Genomic DNA, 18,666 nt, shown 5'->3' on the forward strand with positions numbered 1-18,666 from the left:
ATCTTCTCTGACCTGCACTGTGGTATTTTCCAGGGGCAATAGAAGCAGTGGTTTGGAATTGTTCAGACTCATGCAGTTCCAGACAGATTTATGCAGCTGCTGCCGACACCCCTGGAACAGTGCCACTTAAGTGCAGACAGGAGAACCAGCATGACGCAGGATTCTCCCACACTAGATCGAGTGAAAAAAGTGTAGGAGGGCAAGAGAACAGCATGATAGTCCCACAATCACTTCCTGAGGTTCGGTCTTTGTTTGTAGTTTTTAAACTCTCTACCAATCTATCGTATTTCTAGAGCACCAATCAACATTGCTTGAACGCCATAAACAAGACAGTGAAATCCAGGCTGTATTGAAGTCAATGGGTGGGTGTTTTGTTACCGAATTCAGTAGAGGCAGATTTCACTCAGAGTGATAAGATTCAGGACTGAGCTGTGTTTCACCCTTCTGTGAATCAGTTAAAATAAGCACTGGGACGGTACAGAGCTTGGCTTTTCCTTTCCTTCTGCCACCAAGCATGTAGCAACTAAGAGTATATATGTGTGTCATCATGAGCATTAATTTGGCTTGCAGTCTGGAAAATGCTGGTGTCATGAGGGGTAACTATAAAGGCTGCCTTGTTCTGTCTGTGCATCTCATCCATGCAGACAGTGAGTTCCTGCTCTCTGTACATCAAACAGTCCAACTCAAGAGCTTCTCATATCATTGCCTTATTACACATTGTGGGAAATTATACAGGAAGGACAATTTAGGTAAACACATTAAGTCAGTTGAAGATTCATTTGTGGAAAAGCATGGTGAAAGCTGTGGTGCCTGAATCATCATGATGTGAAATAGTGGGCACTGAGGCTCAGACCCTGAGCAGGAGACGTCTAGAATGGAGGGAAAACAAAGAGATCTTGTGATAAACATTTCTGAGTGTCTGAGAATTGACTGCCAAAGATTCCGTGTATAAACATTTACAGAAAGAAGGTTCTGTTTTCCATGAATACACACATCTCTTTCAAGGAAGCGGCACTTAAAATGCAGGATCCACTGTGGTGGAGGTGTTTTTTTTTCCTAGTAACAAATACCAAGGTATTTGATTGTAACGCTAACCTAAATTTTTTCTCTAGACATTAATGAAAAACTTTTTTTTTTTTGTTTGTTTGTTTGTTTGTCTTACCGATTAGGTCTTAACATTGGTGACTCATTCCAGAATATTATAGGTTTTTGCAGTCTCCTCTACAGCCAGGAAATGAAAAGGCTTGTGTATCTAATTAAATTCATCAGAGATAGGGACAGTGGGCCAAATTCAGCTCTGGTGGAAGTGGGTATTGGCTTCAGTGGGAGTTACGTTCACTTACATCAGCATTTAACTTGGTCCAAAATGCAGGAGGTGCAACACCCATTTATGTATATGGGCCAGATCAGGGTATCCTCATTCATGTTAAGTAGTAAACTACTGCACATGTAGCCCCGTGTTTTAAGTGGGGCTATTCACACAATAAAAGGATACTCATTTTGAGTCAGGATGGCAGAATCCGGCCTAGTGACATTAGGCTCATACTTGAATTCTACAAAAAAATTAATAAATACCAGTTTACATCATTCATTTTTTATGAACTTAAGAGAAATATCATTTTAGGAGGCCTGGCTCTGCTATTATTTGAGGTTTCCTGGGAATAAAAGTAATAATCATACTTAGCGCTTTCGCAGGCCTTTACAATAATTAACTAATTAATTCATTAAAATTCAGTCACAATGTTCCATTTCCTCCGTTAGTATTAGACTAAACAGATACAGTAACTGACTGCATTCAAATAATTATTTTTCTGCATCACTATCTGAGGCTTTGACATTTCAAAATAACTTTAACATAAATTTAATTCTTAGAAATAGAAGAAATGCTATTGGTAAATGTTTATTATGGGAGGAATGAACCCAGAAAAAATGACTGGATTATAAAGGCAAAATTTTCAGATTCTCAGCTCATCCCTGCAGCATCCTGCTTTCCAGTGTTGTTATTTATTACTTCTATTATAGTAATACTTGGAGACCCCAACTGAGATTATACAGTGCCTGGCACAGTGGGGTCACAAATGCGTAGTAAGAGACAGCCTGTGCCTTGAGGAGCTTATAGACAAGACAGACAAAGTTGGGAGGAAAAACAGATGTCAAGTGATGATGTGACTCGCCCAAGGTCACTCAGCAGGTCACTGGCAAAGCTGAGAGCAGAAGCAAGGTTTTCTAGCTTGCAGTCTGGTGCCCTAGCCACTAGACCATGCTTCCTCCCACTGGGAGTTCTATGCATGTTGGGAAAGAATGTATCCCAACTCAGATAACTCCCTGAACCCAGGAAAGCAGAATTTTGTACTAGATGAGGAACTTGGATTAAAATTTTCAATAGTGCCTAAGTCACGCAGGTGCCTAAATTCCATTCTCAGATGTCACTTAGGCACTTAAGTTCCTAAATCCATTGACTTTCAATGACTTTCAACTACTATTTGCCTAAGTCACATTACTCTCTGTTTTGAAACATCCTAGCAGGGGCTGTCAGACCAATAATACCCCATTTGTAGGCAGTTTTGGAGACCTCTATGCTTGAAAATAACTTGGATGGAGGATTTTTGCATATAAAATTTACTATGGTAGCAGTTATTGCAGGGAGCAACTGGGTGCCATGTTAAAAGGAACAGAAGTGAAGGGCAGATCTATAGCCCATAATCCGCTGCCTCTAACTACGTTATCTTCTCTGGCAGGCAGGGCCTGTAGCAGTGCAGTACAGGGAGAAATTTCTGCAGGGAAGTTAGGGAGAACAAAATCTTCTGGGAACAGGCTCTTGGATTTCTGGTCTTCTGTGTATTGGAGTCAGGAGAGTGGCTCCAACTCTCGCCTTATGTAACTGATTAGTGCGGAATCTGGCCTCCTCCACAATGTATATCGACAGGGCTCTGAGCATTTGTAACTTATTATGTAAATGTACTGTGAGCTCTTATGGAATTAAGAGGGAACATGCTATCTGGAACTCTGTTTCCCTGGCTCCTCCCCCTGACTGAATGTCCGAACCACAGCTGGGCTTCATGCAGAGGCTGCAGAAATGAGGCATCTGTACACTAGAGAGGATTCCACTGCATAGCCACCTGTCCCCTCTGGCTACCTCCTATGACTTAGTCTACAGGCTTCCCTAAGCATTCTGTAGAAGAGAGGAGCATATGCCCTTCTATAAATATCTTTCTAACTTAGATCCACAGTGTAGTCAGGGTCCAACAATGCTTGTCTCTGTACCTGACATGAAAACATCCATGGCTGTAGAAGTAAACCAAAAAAAGTATCTGTGGTTTCCTTTTGCCTAGCCACATATCACTGGCACCTCTCCCTCTCCCTTTCGCCTGACTGTATCTGTTTTCAGCATTAGATATTTTAGATTGTCAGAAACACCTCATCTTTTTTCCAGTAATTTACTCTTATGATAGGATGCCAATTCTAGCATTTAAAGTATAATGGCTTTGTCATATTGATTTATCATTTCTGCCAAGTAGCAATTTTTTGTGTGTTATTTCTTAAAAATAGGATTCTTATCTCATAGCCTTCAAAACAGCAAAATGCTAAATAGAATATTTGCACAGTATCAAAATGCTTTCAAAATCCATGTTACATCATTTAGGACCATAGTATTTACAGATTGAAAAGACCTATCAGATTGTTGTGTCTAACAGAGCATGCACCAGATATTAGGCAGGATCTTAGCCAAAAGATTGAGCAGAGATTTTCCCTGTATTGCTTAGGATCTCTGTCCATCTAGGCATGTATTTCACACCCCTCATTATGATAACTGAGTACTTTCTTTCTAATGGTATTCTCCAGAACTCTGTCTTTTGCAGAACTGTCATTCAGCTTTTCAAAATCATATTGATGCACAACATCTCTAAGACACCCTTATTTTTTATGACTGCAGAGGCTAATCCACAGAGTGGTAAGGTTACAATCAAACTCCAAGCAACAACTCTAATGCAGCTTCTAAAGACGGCTTTTCTAAGTGCTCAGACTGATTGTATGTGGCCCATACTGTTTACAGACTCATCTAGCACAGCAGCAACATGTGGTTTGGTAGGGTAGTGGGAAAGTTTGACTTGTATCCAGCTCAAAGACAAAGCAATAGATTTTTTTGAAATCTCTTAATGGAAGAGTCTAGCAGAACAGAACATGGTACAGTAACTCCTCACTTAAAGTCGTCCCGGTTAACCTGGTTTTGTTGTTAGGTTGCTGATCAATTAGGGAACATGCTCGTTTAAAGTTGTGCAATGCTCCCTTATAACGTTATTTGGCAGCTGCCTGCTTTGTTCACTGCTTGCAGGAAGGGCAGCCTGTTGGAGCGAGCTGGTAGGGGCTTGGAAACAGAGTGGACCAGCAGCCCCACTATCAGCTCCCCACTCCCCTAAGTTCCCTGTAAGGCAGCCACCCATCAGGCTATCAATTGCCAGCAGTTCAGCTGTCCTTCCCCCCACTGCCATGTGCTGCTCCTGCCCTCTGCCTTGGAGCTGCTTCCGGGAGCCTCCTGCTTGCTGTGAAGGGGAGGGGAGAAGAGGGGGGGCTAATTTCAGGGTGTCCCCTTGCCCCCTACTCCTGCCTGCCCCTCCCCCCCACTTACCCCTTCTCCATATAGAGCAAGATGGGCACAGGACAGAGAGAGATTAATGGTGCAGCTGGTATCTCAACTTCCTGATCTTTTTAAAGGCAATGTACTTAGAATGGTGTCAGGGGCAATGCACATCTCTCTCTCTCTCCCACTATTTCACATCATGATGATTCAGGCATCACAGCTTTCACCATGCAAAGAGGAAATGTTACATCTGAAGACTGGAGGATAAATCCTAAGAATGTGATTCTTTTTGGGCTTGTGTTGCAAAAAGAGGTAGTAATGCCATGTGGTCAGTTTCTAATGTACTATGCTTTGAGGAGTTTGGGGAGGAGGGCAGAGGGGGAAGCATTCTGGGAAAGTAGCAAACTAGAATAGTCACAGCTGGCCGTCAAGATCTGTAAAGGTTTGAGTGGACTGACCTAGTGGCAGGGCATTGCATTGCTAAATTGAGTTCTGAATTACATTTCCAATGTTACTGCTTTTCACCTCTGGCATCAACTGAGGGAAACAATGTAGTCATGTTTCAGAGTAACAGCCATGTTAGTCTGTATTCGCAAAAAGAAAAGGAGTACTTGTGGCACCTTAGAGACTAACCAATTTATTTGAGCATAAGCTTGAAAGCTCATGCTCAAATAAATTGGTTAGTCTCTAAGGTGCCACAAGTACTCCTTTTCTTTTTGCGAATGTAGTCATGACATTCTTGGCAGTCTCCTATCTAATCTTAAAACAAACCATTTTGAGAATATGGCTGATAGGGCTTTTCTCCATTCAGCACGTGCTGGCTTATTTCAGGAAAAGGGATCTGGGCCTTACAAATGTAATCTTGCTTCCTTTACTTGAATAGTCCCATTGGTTTTAATGGGAGCACACTCTGTCCCATTGTTTCCATTGGGCCTACCTACCTGAGAAAGACAAACAGGAGTTGGCTTATTATCTGCATTCTTCTGTTTTAATTCCTTATTGACCACTTCAAAATATTTTGGTAAAATTCTTCTCTTTTAGTTGGCTCCACTCACCGCCCCCATCAGCCAGCCTGAGCCAGTAAATAACCACTGGGACTGAGCCTTGGTTGCAGCTGAGGAATGTGCATTACAGACTCAGGAGGGTGCACAAAGATATTGTAAAACGTACCTTTATGTTCCCTTAGGTGTGTACCAGACCCATCCCCTGGCATAAATTAGAGCAGTCTAGTGGCTGCTGTAATTGCACTGGCTGCCGATGGCCCCCTAGGTTTTTTAGAGCAATCAGGAATCAGCGGATCATCGGGATATCCTTTTTCACTCCAGCCCCAAATTCTAAATCAACTTCTGGGAGAAGGGGATGGGTATGGGTCCTGACCCCTACTCAAACTCTAAGCCAGTAGAGGTTTCTCTGCAGTGATGGGCGGGGTACACAAGCTTTAGGGCAGCTTTGTGCCGACAGCACACTGTAATGCACAGTGTGCAACAGACTTTTTAAAGAATGCACCTAATACTTCTCTTTCTTTAATTCTAGCTGACTGTTAAGTTCCTCAAAGATTTCATCATTTTCAAGGACTATGTGGCAGATGCACTAAATCTCTGATTTCCAGCAAACATTTCCTGGTTTTAAAAAAAAAATCCCTGTGAGCCAAGCTGTGCCATTGCTTGTACCCAAGAATCAATGGAGTTGGATGGGGTTTGAGGTGCAAAATGTGGCCCTAAACTCTCCTTTTCATCTTTCAAAAAGGATTTTGTGTATAAGAACCTATTGTATATTTTCTATGGCTCATAAGATTTATAACTATTACTGAGCTAATAATACTTATGGCCAATATTTTAACTTTTTGCGGCAGAGCTACAATTCCTATTATTACTAAATGCTAAGGGTCAGATTTTCAACTGGTCAGTTCAACACAATTTTCAGAAGAGCTCAGGAGCTCAGCTTCCATTTAGGCACCTAATTGAAGGCCAGATTTTCAGTAGCGCTACCTAATGTACTGAGGTCTTTTGAAAATCTGGCCTTTTATTTTGGTGCCTGACAGAGCTGAGCTCTTCTGAAAAACTGTCCCTGAGGGACAGATTTTATACTGACTACCATTGGAGTAAATGGCCACATTCTTAACTGAGATCTATCAATGTTACACCACTTTAAATCCATTCACTTTGTTGGACTTAATCCTAGAGTACACTACCAGTGTGAGTGCAGAATTCGGTCCGATGTGAGTTCTGAACTTGACCTTGAGAGTTTGTGCTTGTTAGTCCACATAAATACCCTGCCTTGCTGAAAACTCTCTCACTTAGAATCATAGAATATCAGGGTTGGAAGGGACCTCAGGAGGTCATCTAGTCCAACCCCCTGCTCAAAAGCAGGACCCATACCCAATTAAATCTTACACGTGATTTTGTCTGAATGCCTTTTACAAAGCAAGAAAGTATTACAAAATAATTTTGGCTAGATACATAATAGGAATCAGAGCAGAAATGCTGCTTTTCCATTCAAAATTGAATAGTTGCAAATTTTAGTTCAAACACTTGACCTGGAAAAATTAGAAACAGAAATTCAGAGGAATAAACAAACTCATATGGCAAACTTTCAGATTGGCAGCTAAAAACCTTAACAAATGGTTGGAAAGACGGCTACTAAAAATATATCAGAATGAACACAAAGTTCTACAAAGTACTTGACACATGATATCCAATTTGGAATGTAGAAGGTTAATGGTTATGGCACAGAGGTTTGAAGTTAATTACTGCAGGTGTATGCAGTTTAACAGGGTGTTAACTGGGTAGCAGGTGGATATAAATAAGTAGCACAGGGGGTATATAAAGAGTTTTGAGGGGAAGAAGTAATAGTATAAACTCTTAGCTCTTGTACCCCGTAATAAGGAGAAACCTGACTTTGCTTTTCTGAGGTTCAGTCTTCATTGCACTATTTTGTTAACAAAACTATTTAGAAATATAAATCTGTATGCTAAAATTTGGGAATCATGTAAATTAAATTGGAGATGAGAGAGCCCTATTAGGCTGTTTCTAGGTCATTCAACCCAGGGCAAGAATGCTGCTTATAATATATTTTTCTAGTGCATAATCCCACTGTAGGCTTAAATATCATAAGAGATTTAGCTTCCACTGCTTCTCATGGGGGAAACTATTCCATAATGTAACATATCACCGTCAGGATGTTATTAATGATATTCCCCCTGTGCATTTGTTTCTTAATTTCATCCTGTTACCTATTTTAAAGGAACATAAGCACTCTGATTTTATGGTTAAACTGAAGTGCATAAAGATTCTTGATCCCTAGTTAACAAAAACTTATCTAAATAAAAAAGAAACTATGATTATATAGCACTAAATATGACTTGAACTCCATTGTCAAGGCGAATGAGTGAAGAGAAGTAACTGTGGCCTTGATTCTGTCTCTCACCAATTTTACATTCATGAAACTCCATTGATGTCTGCAGAATTACTCCCAATCTAAACTGGAATAAGTGAGATTAGACTCAGGGTAAATCTACACTACGAAATTAGGTTGATATTATAGAAGTTGATTTTTAGAAATCGATTTTGTACAGTCGATTTTGTACAGTCCACACTAAACGCATTAAGTCGGCGGAATGCATCCTCACTACTGTGGTTAGCATTGACTTACGGAGCGGTGCTCTGTGGGTAGCTATCCCACAGTTCCCGCAGTCTCTGCCACCCATTGGAATTCTGGGTTAAGCTCCCAATGCCTGATGGGGCAAAAACATTGTCGCGGGTGGTTTTGGGTACATGTCGTCAGTCTCCTCTCGCTCCATGAAAACAACGGCAGACAATCGTTTCGCGACTTTTTTCTGCGCAGACACCATACCATGGCAAACGTGCAGCCCGCTCAGCTCAGCTCACCGACACAGCTGCTGTTGTGTCCTGGGTGCTGCTGGCAGCAGATGGTGCAGTAGGTCTGCTAACCATCGTCATTCACCGCTTCCGCTGCAACTCTGCTCTCCTGCAGTTCGGGGGGTCTGTTCTGGTCCTCCTGGGTACTGCTAACGGTCGTCATACACTGCTTCCGCTGCAACTCTGCTCTCCTGCAGACGCCATAACACAGCAAGCATGGAGCCCATTCAGATCATCGTGGCAGTTATGAGCTTTGTAAACACCTTGCACATTATCCTGCAGTATATGCAGAATCAGAACCTGAAAAAGCAGGTGAGGAGGCGACGGCAGCGTGGTGACAAGAGTGATGAGGACATGGACACAGACTTCTCTCAAAGCACGGGCCCCGGCAGTTTGGCCATCCTGGTGGCAATGGGGCAGGCTCATGCCGTGGAACGCTGATTCTGGGCCCGTGAAACAAGCACAGGCTGGTGGGACCGCATAGTGTTGCAGGTCTGGGATGATTCCCAGTGGCTACGAAAATTTTGCATGCGTAAGGGCACTTTCATGGAACTTTGTGACTTGCTTTCCCCTGCCATGAAGCACAAAAATAAATAAACACGCTTGCTTTTAAACCATGTATTATATTTACAAAGGCACACTCACCAGAGGTGCCTTCTCTGGCTTCATGGTCCAGGAGCCCGTGTTGGGAGGGTATTGGCTCCAGGGTGATAAACAGTTCCTGGCTGTCGGGAAGAATGGTTTCTCCACTTGCCTGCTATGCGCTATCATCGTTGTCCTCCTCCTTCTCATCCCCAAAATCCTCATGCCTGCTGCGTGAGAGTCCCCGCTTGCAGGTGTCCACAGAAAGGGTGAGGTAATAGTAGGAGTTGCATGCAGTTCATCATAGAAGCGGCATGTGTGGGGCTCTGACCCAGAGCGGCCATTTGCCTCTTTGGTTTTTTGGTAGGCTTGCCTGAGCTCCTTAATTTTCATACAGCATTGCTGCGGATCCCTGTTGTAGCCTCTGTCTATCATGCCCTTGGAGATTTTGGCAAATATATTGGCCTTTCGTCTTTTGGAACGGAGTTCTGATAGCACGAATTTGTCTCCCCGTACAGTGATCAGATCCAGAACCTCCCGTTCGGTCCATGCTGGAGCTCTTTTGCGATTCTGGGACTGCATGGTCACCTGTGCTGATGAGCTCGCCACACTGGCCAAACAGGAAATGAAATTCAGAAGTTCCCAGGACTTTTCCTCTGTACCTGGCTAGTGCATCTGAGTTGAAAGTGCTGTCCAGAGTAGTCACAATGGAGCACTCTGGGATAGCTCCCGGAGGCCAATACCATCGAATTGCATCCACACTACCCCCAAACTTGACCCGGCGATGTCGATTTCAGTGCTAATCCCCTCATTGGGGAGGAGTACAGAAATCGATTTTAAGAGCCCTTTAAGTCTACAAAAATGGCTTCGTCTTGTGGACGGGTACAGGGATAAATCGATCTAACGCTGCTAAATTGGACCTAAACTTGTAGTGTAGACCAGGGCTAAGTCCCTTTATCCTTAATTCCCAGTGTTGCGCCTTGGCATCACAGCCCAGGTGGGATGAAATGAGATGAATAATTTCCCCCATCATTCTAATGATCCAGCTAGGAACAGCCTCTTAATTTCCACTTGAATTTAGAGCCATGGAAAGAGATTTGAATATCCTTTCTGTTGTAACATTTCATTTTTTGGAAATGTATCCTTAAAATCTAAAAATGATCATAAAAAAGCCTTGTAAGAATGGGTAGGGAGGAGCATTGACTTGAGAGTTTGCCATGATCGTAAATGCACTCTTTTAGATCATTTTCAAACTGAGAAGTCTGTTCTTTTGGTTTTGCTCTGTAGACTGCTTGTTGTCAGGCCAGATTAACTTTTTAAACCATGAATTTGGGGATCTAATATATTTATAAATTAATTGTTATCAAAAGAAATCTTTATATCACAACAAGCAGCAAATTATTACGTGCTCTGTTCTTGTTTTTTATCCTTCAGCAAAATGTTTCTTCAAACTCTTGCTGCAACTCCAACATGCACTGAAAGCTGTTCCAGGTGGTTGGGAGTGGTGGAAACTTTGGGGAGCCGAGAACTTGGTGGGGTCATAAAATCTGGCAGGAGAGGTTACCTTGTATACAGGACTTGTCATTTAGTTTCATCCTATCTGCCGTAGACCCTGCTTCACCTATTCATGGGAGAGACTATGTTGTGTAGTCGTTTTTTTAAACCCACTTTATTATTACATGTATAAAAAGCATTTAAAACCATCTGGATATATTTTTACAGTTACTTCATAGACTGGATGTTGGAACACAGCTGTGCATATATAGCTGTGGTCCCTGAAAATGTTTGCTAATGAAATCCTGGAGCAGTCTTGAGCTGGATGCACTGAAGGCTTGCATTCTCCACTGAGCAGCTGTCTATTTTGATGGGCTGGACTGAAGCAGAAAAAGAAAATTGTGTTAGACAGAAGCTTTACGCTATGAAAGCAAAATCTTCCCCAGCAGAAAAAGAGCTTTACTGTAGCTCCATATTCTGTAGCACAAAGGAGCAACGTTCGGAAGAGTTTAAATAATGAGCTTTTTAAGGTTCTTGAGAGGAAGGAACGGAGAAAGAGAGATGTGAAATGGAAGGTTAGAAACAGTAGAGAAAATTACTTTGACATCCATGAAAGATTATAAAGCTGTCCTGAACATACAATGGTGGATATGCAAAAGGTGCTGGAAGGAACTTCCCTCCGACTTTCCTTTAATGCCTCTGCTGAATGACAATGAAGTAATTCTTTGCAGAGTCCTGCTTTCCTGCGTTCTTTAGCTGGCTCAGCCAAAGGCTTGAGGAACTGACTGGTAAACTGGAAACTGGGCTTCCATGAATGGGGTGAGGAGCGGTGCCAAATTACTCTGTTTGGATATAATATATGGGTGAGGCACAAAAGCCTTTAGACTGCCTTGTACCTACCTGTCACGGTAGACAACAGTCAATATCTCAATCCATTATCCTCTGATACTGGGCCAAAACAAAACAAAATCTCCTGCTCTGTTTAGTTACCCACATATCATTGTGGTTTGCCTTTCACTTTCTAAATATTGGATGTTGCTCAGAAAGCAAAGTCATTTGAGAAAGTATTTGTGCTGTACAACCCTCTAAAACAGAGGTGGGCTAAACTAAGGCCCTCAGGCCCCATCTGGCCTGCGGGAACATCCTGCCTGGCCCCTAAGCTCCCAGCCAAGGAGGCTAGCCCTCGGCCCCTTCCCTGTTGTCCTCCCTCCCCGCAGTCACGCTGCCGTGCGGGCAGCACTTTGGGCAGCGGGGCTGTGCGCTGCTGCAGGGCAGCATGGCAGCATGTCTGGCTCCAGCTGGGTGGCGCGGCTGCCAGACATGCTGCTCTGAGCAGCATGGTGAGGGGGCCGGGACGGGGGGTCCCAGGAGACAGTCGGGACGGGGACCGGGGGGATTGGATAAGCATGGGAGTTCTGGGGTGCCTTTCGGGGGCGGGGGTGTGGATAGGGGTGGGGGGGGCAGTCAGGGGACATGGAATGGGGGGTTGGAGAGGGGGTGGAGTCCTGGGGGGGCCGGTTTGGGGAGTGGGGTACCAGGAGGGGGCGGTCAGGGGACAAGGAGCAGGGTGGGTTGGATGGGTCAGAAGTTCTGAGGGGGGCAGTCGGGTCAGGAAGTCGGAGGGGTTGAATAGGGGGCGGGGGGCAGGCTGTTTGGGGAGGCACAGCCTTCCCTACCTGGCCCTCCATACAGTTTTGCAACCCCAATGTGGCCCTTGGGTCAAAAAGTTTGCCCACCCCTGCTCTAAGAGGACGTGACAATTTTTATCCATTTACAGTAAAGTGGATTTTGCTTTGCTAGTTGCTGTCATCTTAGTTTGTCTGATTTTGGTGACTGTGGTCTCATTAAAGTGGGAAGTGTCATCTGGTAATTAGAACAGGGGAACTAGAATTCTTCACAATGCTGCTGACTCGGTCACAGACTTACAAGAGAGAAGGTGGGTGAGGTAATATCTTTCACTGGACCAACTTCTGTTGGTGAGGGAGACGAGCTTTTGAGTTTATACAGCCCTCTTCGGCAGTTCTGGGAAATATAGGGCTTGTATTCACCTACAGAACTACAGCAGTGCAGCTGCACCACTGTAGCACTTTAGGGACGACACATTTATGCCAGCAGGAGAGCTTCTCCCATTGGTGTAGTTAATCCACCTCCCTCAGAGACGGTAGGTATGTCGACAGGAGAAGCTATCCCATTGATGTAGCTCTGTTTACACAGCGGGTTAGGTTGGTATAACTGAGTTGCTCAGGGGTGTGGATTTTTCACACCCCTGAATGATGTGTGTATATATACCTATACAGATCTATGGTGTAGACCAGGCCTCACTCATGTCACAGCTAAATACAAAATAGAACAGATTGTTTAGCATAAATAACTAACACACATTTCAAGGGCCCATTCAAGGTGAAGTGGCCCATTAACACCCTTGGAGAGAAGAGGAAGTGGGGAGGAAAAGCAGAGGGGCATGGTGGGGTTGCTGTAATAAGGCATGAATCCAGAGTCACTAGTCAGTCCATGACTTCTGGTGTCTAGCAAAGTTATGGATTTAAGCTCCCAGGCTTGCCTTTTGAAAGTGTTGTGCTGGTTTCCTTTGAGGATGACAACTTATAAGTCTGATATAGAGTGATCGCTTTGTGAAAAGTGTTCATCCACAGGTAATGTGATTTTTTTTTTTTGTCTTTTATCATTTTCCTATGTGAGTTCATTCAAGAGCTCAGTGATTGTCTGGTTTCACCCACATAGTTGCTGTCGGGGCATTTAGTGCACTGGATGAGGTACACCGCGTGTTGTGATAGGCATGTGTAGGACCCATGGATCTTGAAAAATGTGTTGTGGAAGTTGTTGATCACTGTAGTAGTGGAGATATGACTGCAGGTTTTGTGCTGTGTCTGGTACTGCATTGAGTTGGTGTGTCTTGGTCTGTGAGGAGCTTGCTTCTGATGATGAGCTTGGAGAGGCTGGGGGGTTGTTTGAAGGCAAGAAGAGGGGAGTCAGAAAAGATTTCTTTCAGGATGGGGTCACCCACCTTTCCTGTAATATTCTGGGATCAACATGGCTACGACACTGCATACAGACTTACAAATCAGTTAACCCACCTGTGACTCAGTTATTCATCTGTAAAATAACAAAAACGATGTTAACCCACGTTTGAAAAGTTGTTTAAGCTCCTAGGATGACTTGCAAAATATTTACTATATTTATTCATTCATGTCTCTTCAATGGATCTTCTATTTCCACATACTGTCTTCTGTATATTAGACCATAATTCTTTCAGCACTTACATCCGTTTTAAAAGATCTCAGATTTTGACTCCATTAGTCATGGCTAGGGAGACACATTACTTGACCACCTTAATTTTCTGTTGAAGAGGATGATGGATAAGCTTTTTCCAATTACATTTTGAAATTCTGCTGTAGCTCTTCAGGTCGGTCCTTATTCACTAAATGTCCCTGGGAAGTTGTCCATTTATTCACTGCTTTGAAATATTTCCATCTTTATTGCTAGTCCCGTGTTCCCCATAGTGCTAGTTCCACTGAGCTTTTGGGTCAGATTCTCAGCTGGTGAAGTCAGTGGAGCAATGTCAAGTTATGCCACCTGATGATCTGTCCCTTTGTCCTCAGGTACATTTTACCCATTATTTTTTTTATCATATCTAGATTGTGCACTTTAACTTTGCATCCGATGAAGTGAGCTGTAGCTCACGAAAGCTCATGCTCAAATAAATTGGTTAGTCTCTAAGGTGCCACAAGTACTCCTTTTCTTTTTGCGAATACAGACTAACACGGCTGTTACTCTGAAACTTTAACTTCTGTGTCTTATCCAGTAGGAACTGTGCTATTGGTGGATGATAAGGGGATCTCTCTCACATTGACTTAATTCACTTTGGGAGAAATCCTTAGATGGTGCAAAAAAGCATATTTCTATTGACTTCATTGTAGCTGTAGCCATTTGCACCAGCTGAGAATCTGGCCCACCAATTTCATGAAAATCCTCCTGATATGCACAAATGTAAGGGAGGTCAGAATCAGGCACTATTGCTAAGATTTTCAAAACTGCCTGAGGAATAGGGAATCCAATTCCCAATAAAAATGTATGGGAATTGTGTGTCCAAATCCCTTAGTCTCCTTTGAAAATCTCAATCTACAGCTTTAGGGGAAAATGCTGATCTCAGATCACTCTACTGCAATCTTCTGCTCTCTCTGCATACACATACATGTCAATTGACAAGAGCATCATCGTGAGTTGCCACATTCATTGTTGAATTCTGGGTTAAAAATCTGTAGAATCTAAAGAGGAACGAGTGATAGCTCTGCTCTAGCCCACTGTGGGTGTCTTTATTCATATAGCAAAGCATTAACAGTTGAGATCCATGGGAGTTGAGTATGAAAAGTGAGTGGGACGTCATTGTCAAGATCCACTCTGCAGATTTGACAGGAGAATATTGCCATAGACCTTATCAGAGTGGATAGAACATTCGTGCATTTCAGCACAGCAACCTTACATTTGTGTAGTAATTAGACAATATGTAAATTATTTAGTGAAAATTGTGTGCTGTTAACTTTTAACATATAAAAACTGCTGTACCAGGATAGCATCACTGGGGGTATTATAACATCCTGGTGAATTTAAGCTTTTTCTGTATAATATTAATATTTTGTATTTTTCTCCTCCATTTTCTGTTAAGTAATTTGTGTCAGTGTATCTGAGGCTTACAGGAGACTGGTCAGTCTAAATAGCCATTCCAGGAGGAAGACTCTCACACCTGCATAGCTTTCTTTAGTGTCTCTTATACTCTTCATTTCTTCTGCCAAACAGGCTGCTGGTCCATTTCTTTTAAGCCTTTGGTTTGAAATTTCATCACTTTGTGAACCGCCTCATTTGTTGTTGGGTCTCCCACACCAGCCTGATGCTGCTGAGCGCTCACTTAGCTGGAGATTGCTTAAATGTGTGTAACCAATAAGAAGAGGGCAGCTAAATTGGGTTGTTCAGGATAGGATGAGGTAAAGTGGCAATTGACATTATTTGAGACATGTTATGCTCAGTTTCACTGACCCTGAATGTGTCAACCACTGTTATAGGTACTTTAAATGCAGTTTCAGTTATTCATTTGGTCTGGTTTATTTCTTATACAAGTGGTGTGTAAATGCAAATGACCTATAATGTTAGAGAGCTCTGAAATTCAGGGAAGGCTGTACAGAGAATTTTGTAAGACATCTCACTATGTGCAGTCCATGTTAAACGTACCTGGATGAAGACAAAAACTGAAGTGTGTGGTAAAATGTGGTCTCTGAGGTGCTTGTATTATACCTACTTATTCTAGCTCTCCTTTCTCTCCTCCAGCTTTCTTTGGGAAGTACCTTAATGAATACAATGGTTCCTATGTGCCTCCTGGCTGGAAAGAATGGGTTGGATTACTTAAAAACTCTCGCTTTTACAACTACACACTCTGTAGAAATGGCGTGAAGGAGAAGCATGGATTTGACTACTCTAGGGTAGGTCCTATTGATTTATTTTGTATTTTTTCCTTTTGGACATGATTGCAAGAAGAATACAAACACTTTATGGATTCAGTCTAAATTAAAGTATTCTTTTCATAATTGAAAGACAGTGTACATTCTTTTCATAATTGAAAGACAGTGCTAGTCCATGTACACGTCCTAAGGCTGTAAAAACTTCTATATGTCTTACAAGCTGAGAAATGGATTTAATTGCATCAAGACTGGTAAATTCCACTGCTCTGCACTTCAGTTAACACTCATGGGGCCGGCCTCTGGCCTGTTAGTGGTGTACAGCTGGAGAAATAAAACTGACTTCAGTGGGGTTTCACAAGTGTAAATGAAATTAGTATCTGTTTCCTTCTGCTTAGGGTGGGTGGGTGGATTGGTTTGTTTGTAAGTCGAGTGACTTACCGGTACTCTGGGGCCAGCGCCTAGGGCGGAAGGGGCGGTGTTGAGGGGGTCAGAGCCAGCCCCAGCCCACCTTGTAAGGTAAGTCTCCCCCCCCCCCCCCCACCGGGGTAGCAGCAGCTGCCCGGGACTCCGGGGGCTATTTAAAGGGCCCATGGCTCCCCTCTTCTACCGCCCTGGCCCTTTAAATTGTCGCCGGAGCCCTGGGGAATTGGTGGGGTTCCAGCGGCTATTTAAAGGGCCTGGGCGGTAGAAGCAGGGGAGCCCCAGGCTCTTTAAATAGCTGCCGGAGCCCTGCAGTCGCTACCCCAGAGCTCCAGCAGCGGGGCTCTGGAGGCAATTTAAAGGGCCTGGGGTTCCAGCCACCGGGGTGTACCGGCTTACTTTCACCTCTGTTTGTATGTGTGTATTTATTAAGTGAAAGCCTGTTTCATGGTCACAGTATGATAATTTTGCGGAGTCCATAGTGCATCACACATTAAAACCACACCACCAATCCACACATTAAAACTGTCCTTGTTATGTGAATGCTGTGGATGTGTAACTGTTACATATATCTCTTTCTAAAGTACTTGAGGATACTCTACCTTGACTTAGCTCACTAAAATGTTCAGCACCCATCTCCCCAGCACAGGCCCCACCACTTCCCTTTCTCATCTCACGCTGTATAATGTCTACTAACAAGGAGAATGTTTACTTGAGCAAAATGCATGCATTTGTCAAAGCCGCCAGCTTGTGTGATTTCCTAAAGTGGGTTGCAGAATCTCTGATTTATGGCTGTAAATAATTTATTGGTAAACTCCTTTGGTTAGAAAAACTGGAACCTGAAGGAAACAGTTCAAGAGTAAAACAGGGCATTGTTTGAAGGAGGGGGGAAAAGCAAATGGTTGCTAAGTGACATCATGTGGTTCTGGATTTAGAAGTAAAAGGTTATAATTATAGTTAACTATAACTATAATTAATTCTCTCTGTAAGATCATAATCATTTGTAAGATAGTGGTGGATTGATCAGTATTGGAAACATGCTACTGTATGTTTCCTTCCCTCCTTTTATGTTTTTCTTTTAATAACTAAATTGTCCACTAAGAGACAAGTTGAAGTAACGTGACTTCAGAGAGATTGTTTTAATGACTCTTCCACATCATAAAACAAATACCTTTTTGTTTCTAACATCTCTGCCCCACTGGCACATAAGTTAGCAAAGCCCAGTTTAGTGCTTCCTTGAGCTATTGACCTCTTAGTTGTACAAATTAAATATTTGAGATCCTAATTAAATACAAAGTTCATATTAAAGGATAACTGTCATGTTAAGAATTATATTTTTAAAACAGATATCCTTATTAAAAATACCGTTAAAGAAAAAATCTCATTTTTAATATTATTATGTTAGTTTACTTTTTGTTAACTCTTATTTTAGACAATTAAGACCACGATTTTCAAAAGTGAGTATTGGGCACTGTTCCCTCTAAGCTGTGTGCGTGTGTGCGCACGCACACAGATCCTAAACCCCGCGCACATGGCGAAACACCGTGCGCACAAAAATTTACACAGAAGCATAACAATTTGCACAGAAGAAATTTTTTGCACACACAGCCTGTCAAAAATTAGAGGGAACATTGGTAGTGGGTACATGCTCTCTGAAAATCAGGCCCATTAAAAATATTTCAAGCTTGGCACCCTACAAATTGATGCAAACAAAATCATTATTAACTTTTTACAATCTAAATATTAGCCAGAAAATGTACTAGTCAGTTACACTTTTCCTATCAGTTTCTTATCTATTTAACTTTGTATGCATTAGCATAATTTCCCATATTTAGGTTTTTTAAAACATTGCATTTAATTTTTGAAATCTCTCTTAAGTGGAGGCTTAAATAAAAAATAAATTCATGGCAATATTTCCATTTGGTCTTAGGTTTTGCAAATGCTTATTTTTACAAAATTTTAATTTGAGGGCAATTTTCCATATTCTCTTCACAGGCCAGACCCAAGAACAAAAGGTCTTTCTGTCTTCATTATGTCTTACAGCAGGCTTAGAAAACACATGTATGTTTTAGTTAAATGTGAGTATATTATTACTCCAGGGTTCCCTTTTAGAATGTTGACTTTCAGTTCCTTAATGGACATAAAGAAGAGTTTTTCAGATATAGAGGGTCAGGTCCTCAGCAGATAGGCCTGTGGTTTTTTTGGTGGAGTTATGCTTATCTACACAGGCTTTCATAATTGAAAT

General features: G+C 42.4%; 1 protein-coding gene across 5 annotated transcripts in view; it reads left to right on the forward strand.

Moving 5' to 3' along the window:
• SULF2 (sulfatase 2) overlaps positions 1-18,666 on the forward strand; it is a 253,203-nt gene that overhangs the window by 161,729 nt on the left and 72,808 nt on the right. For all 5 annotated transcript variants that reach the window (XM_084645759.1, XM_084645755.1, XM_084645756.1 and 2 more), the window contains one exon: positions 15,871-16,022. In XM_084645759.1, coding sequence (XP_084501885.1) covers positions 15,871-16,022 — 152 coding nt within the window. The remainder of the gene's footprint in view (positions 1-15,870; positions 16,023-18,666) is intronic.

This window comes from Lepidochelys olivacea (assembly GCF_965140295.1).
Source record: "Lepidochelys olivacea isolate rLepOli2 genome assembly, chromosome: 13".
Taxonomy (NCBI): Eukaryota; Metazoa; Chordata; order Testudines; family Cheloniidae; genus Lepidochelys; species Lepidochelys olivacea.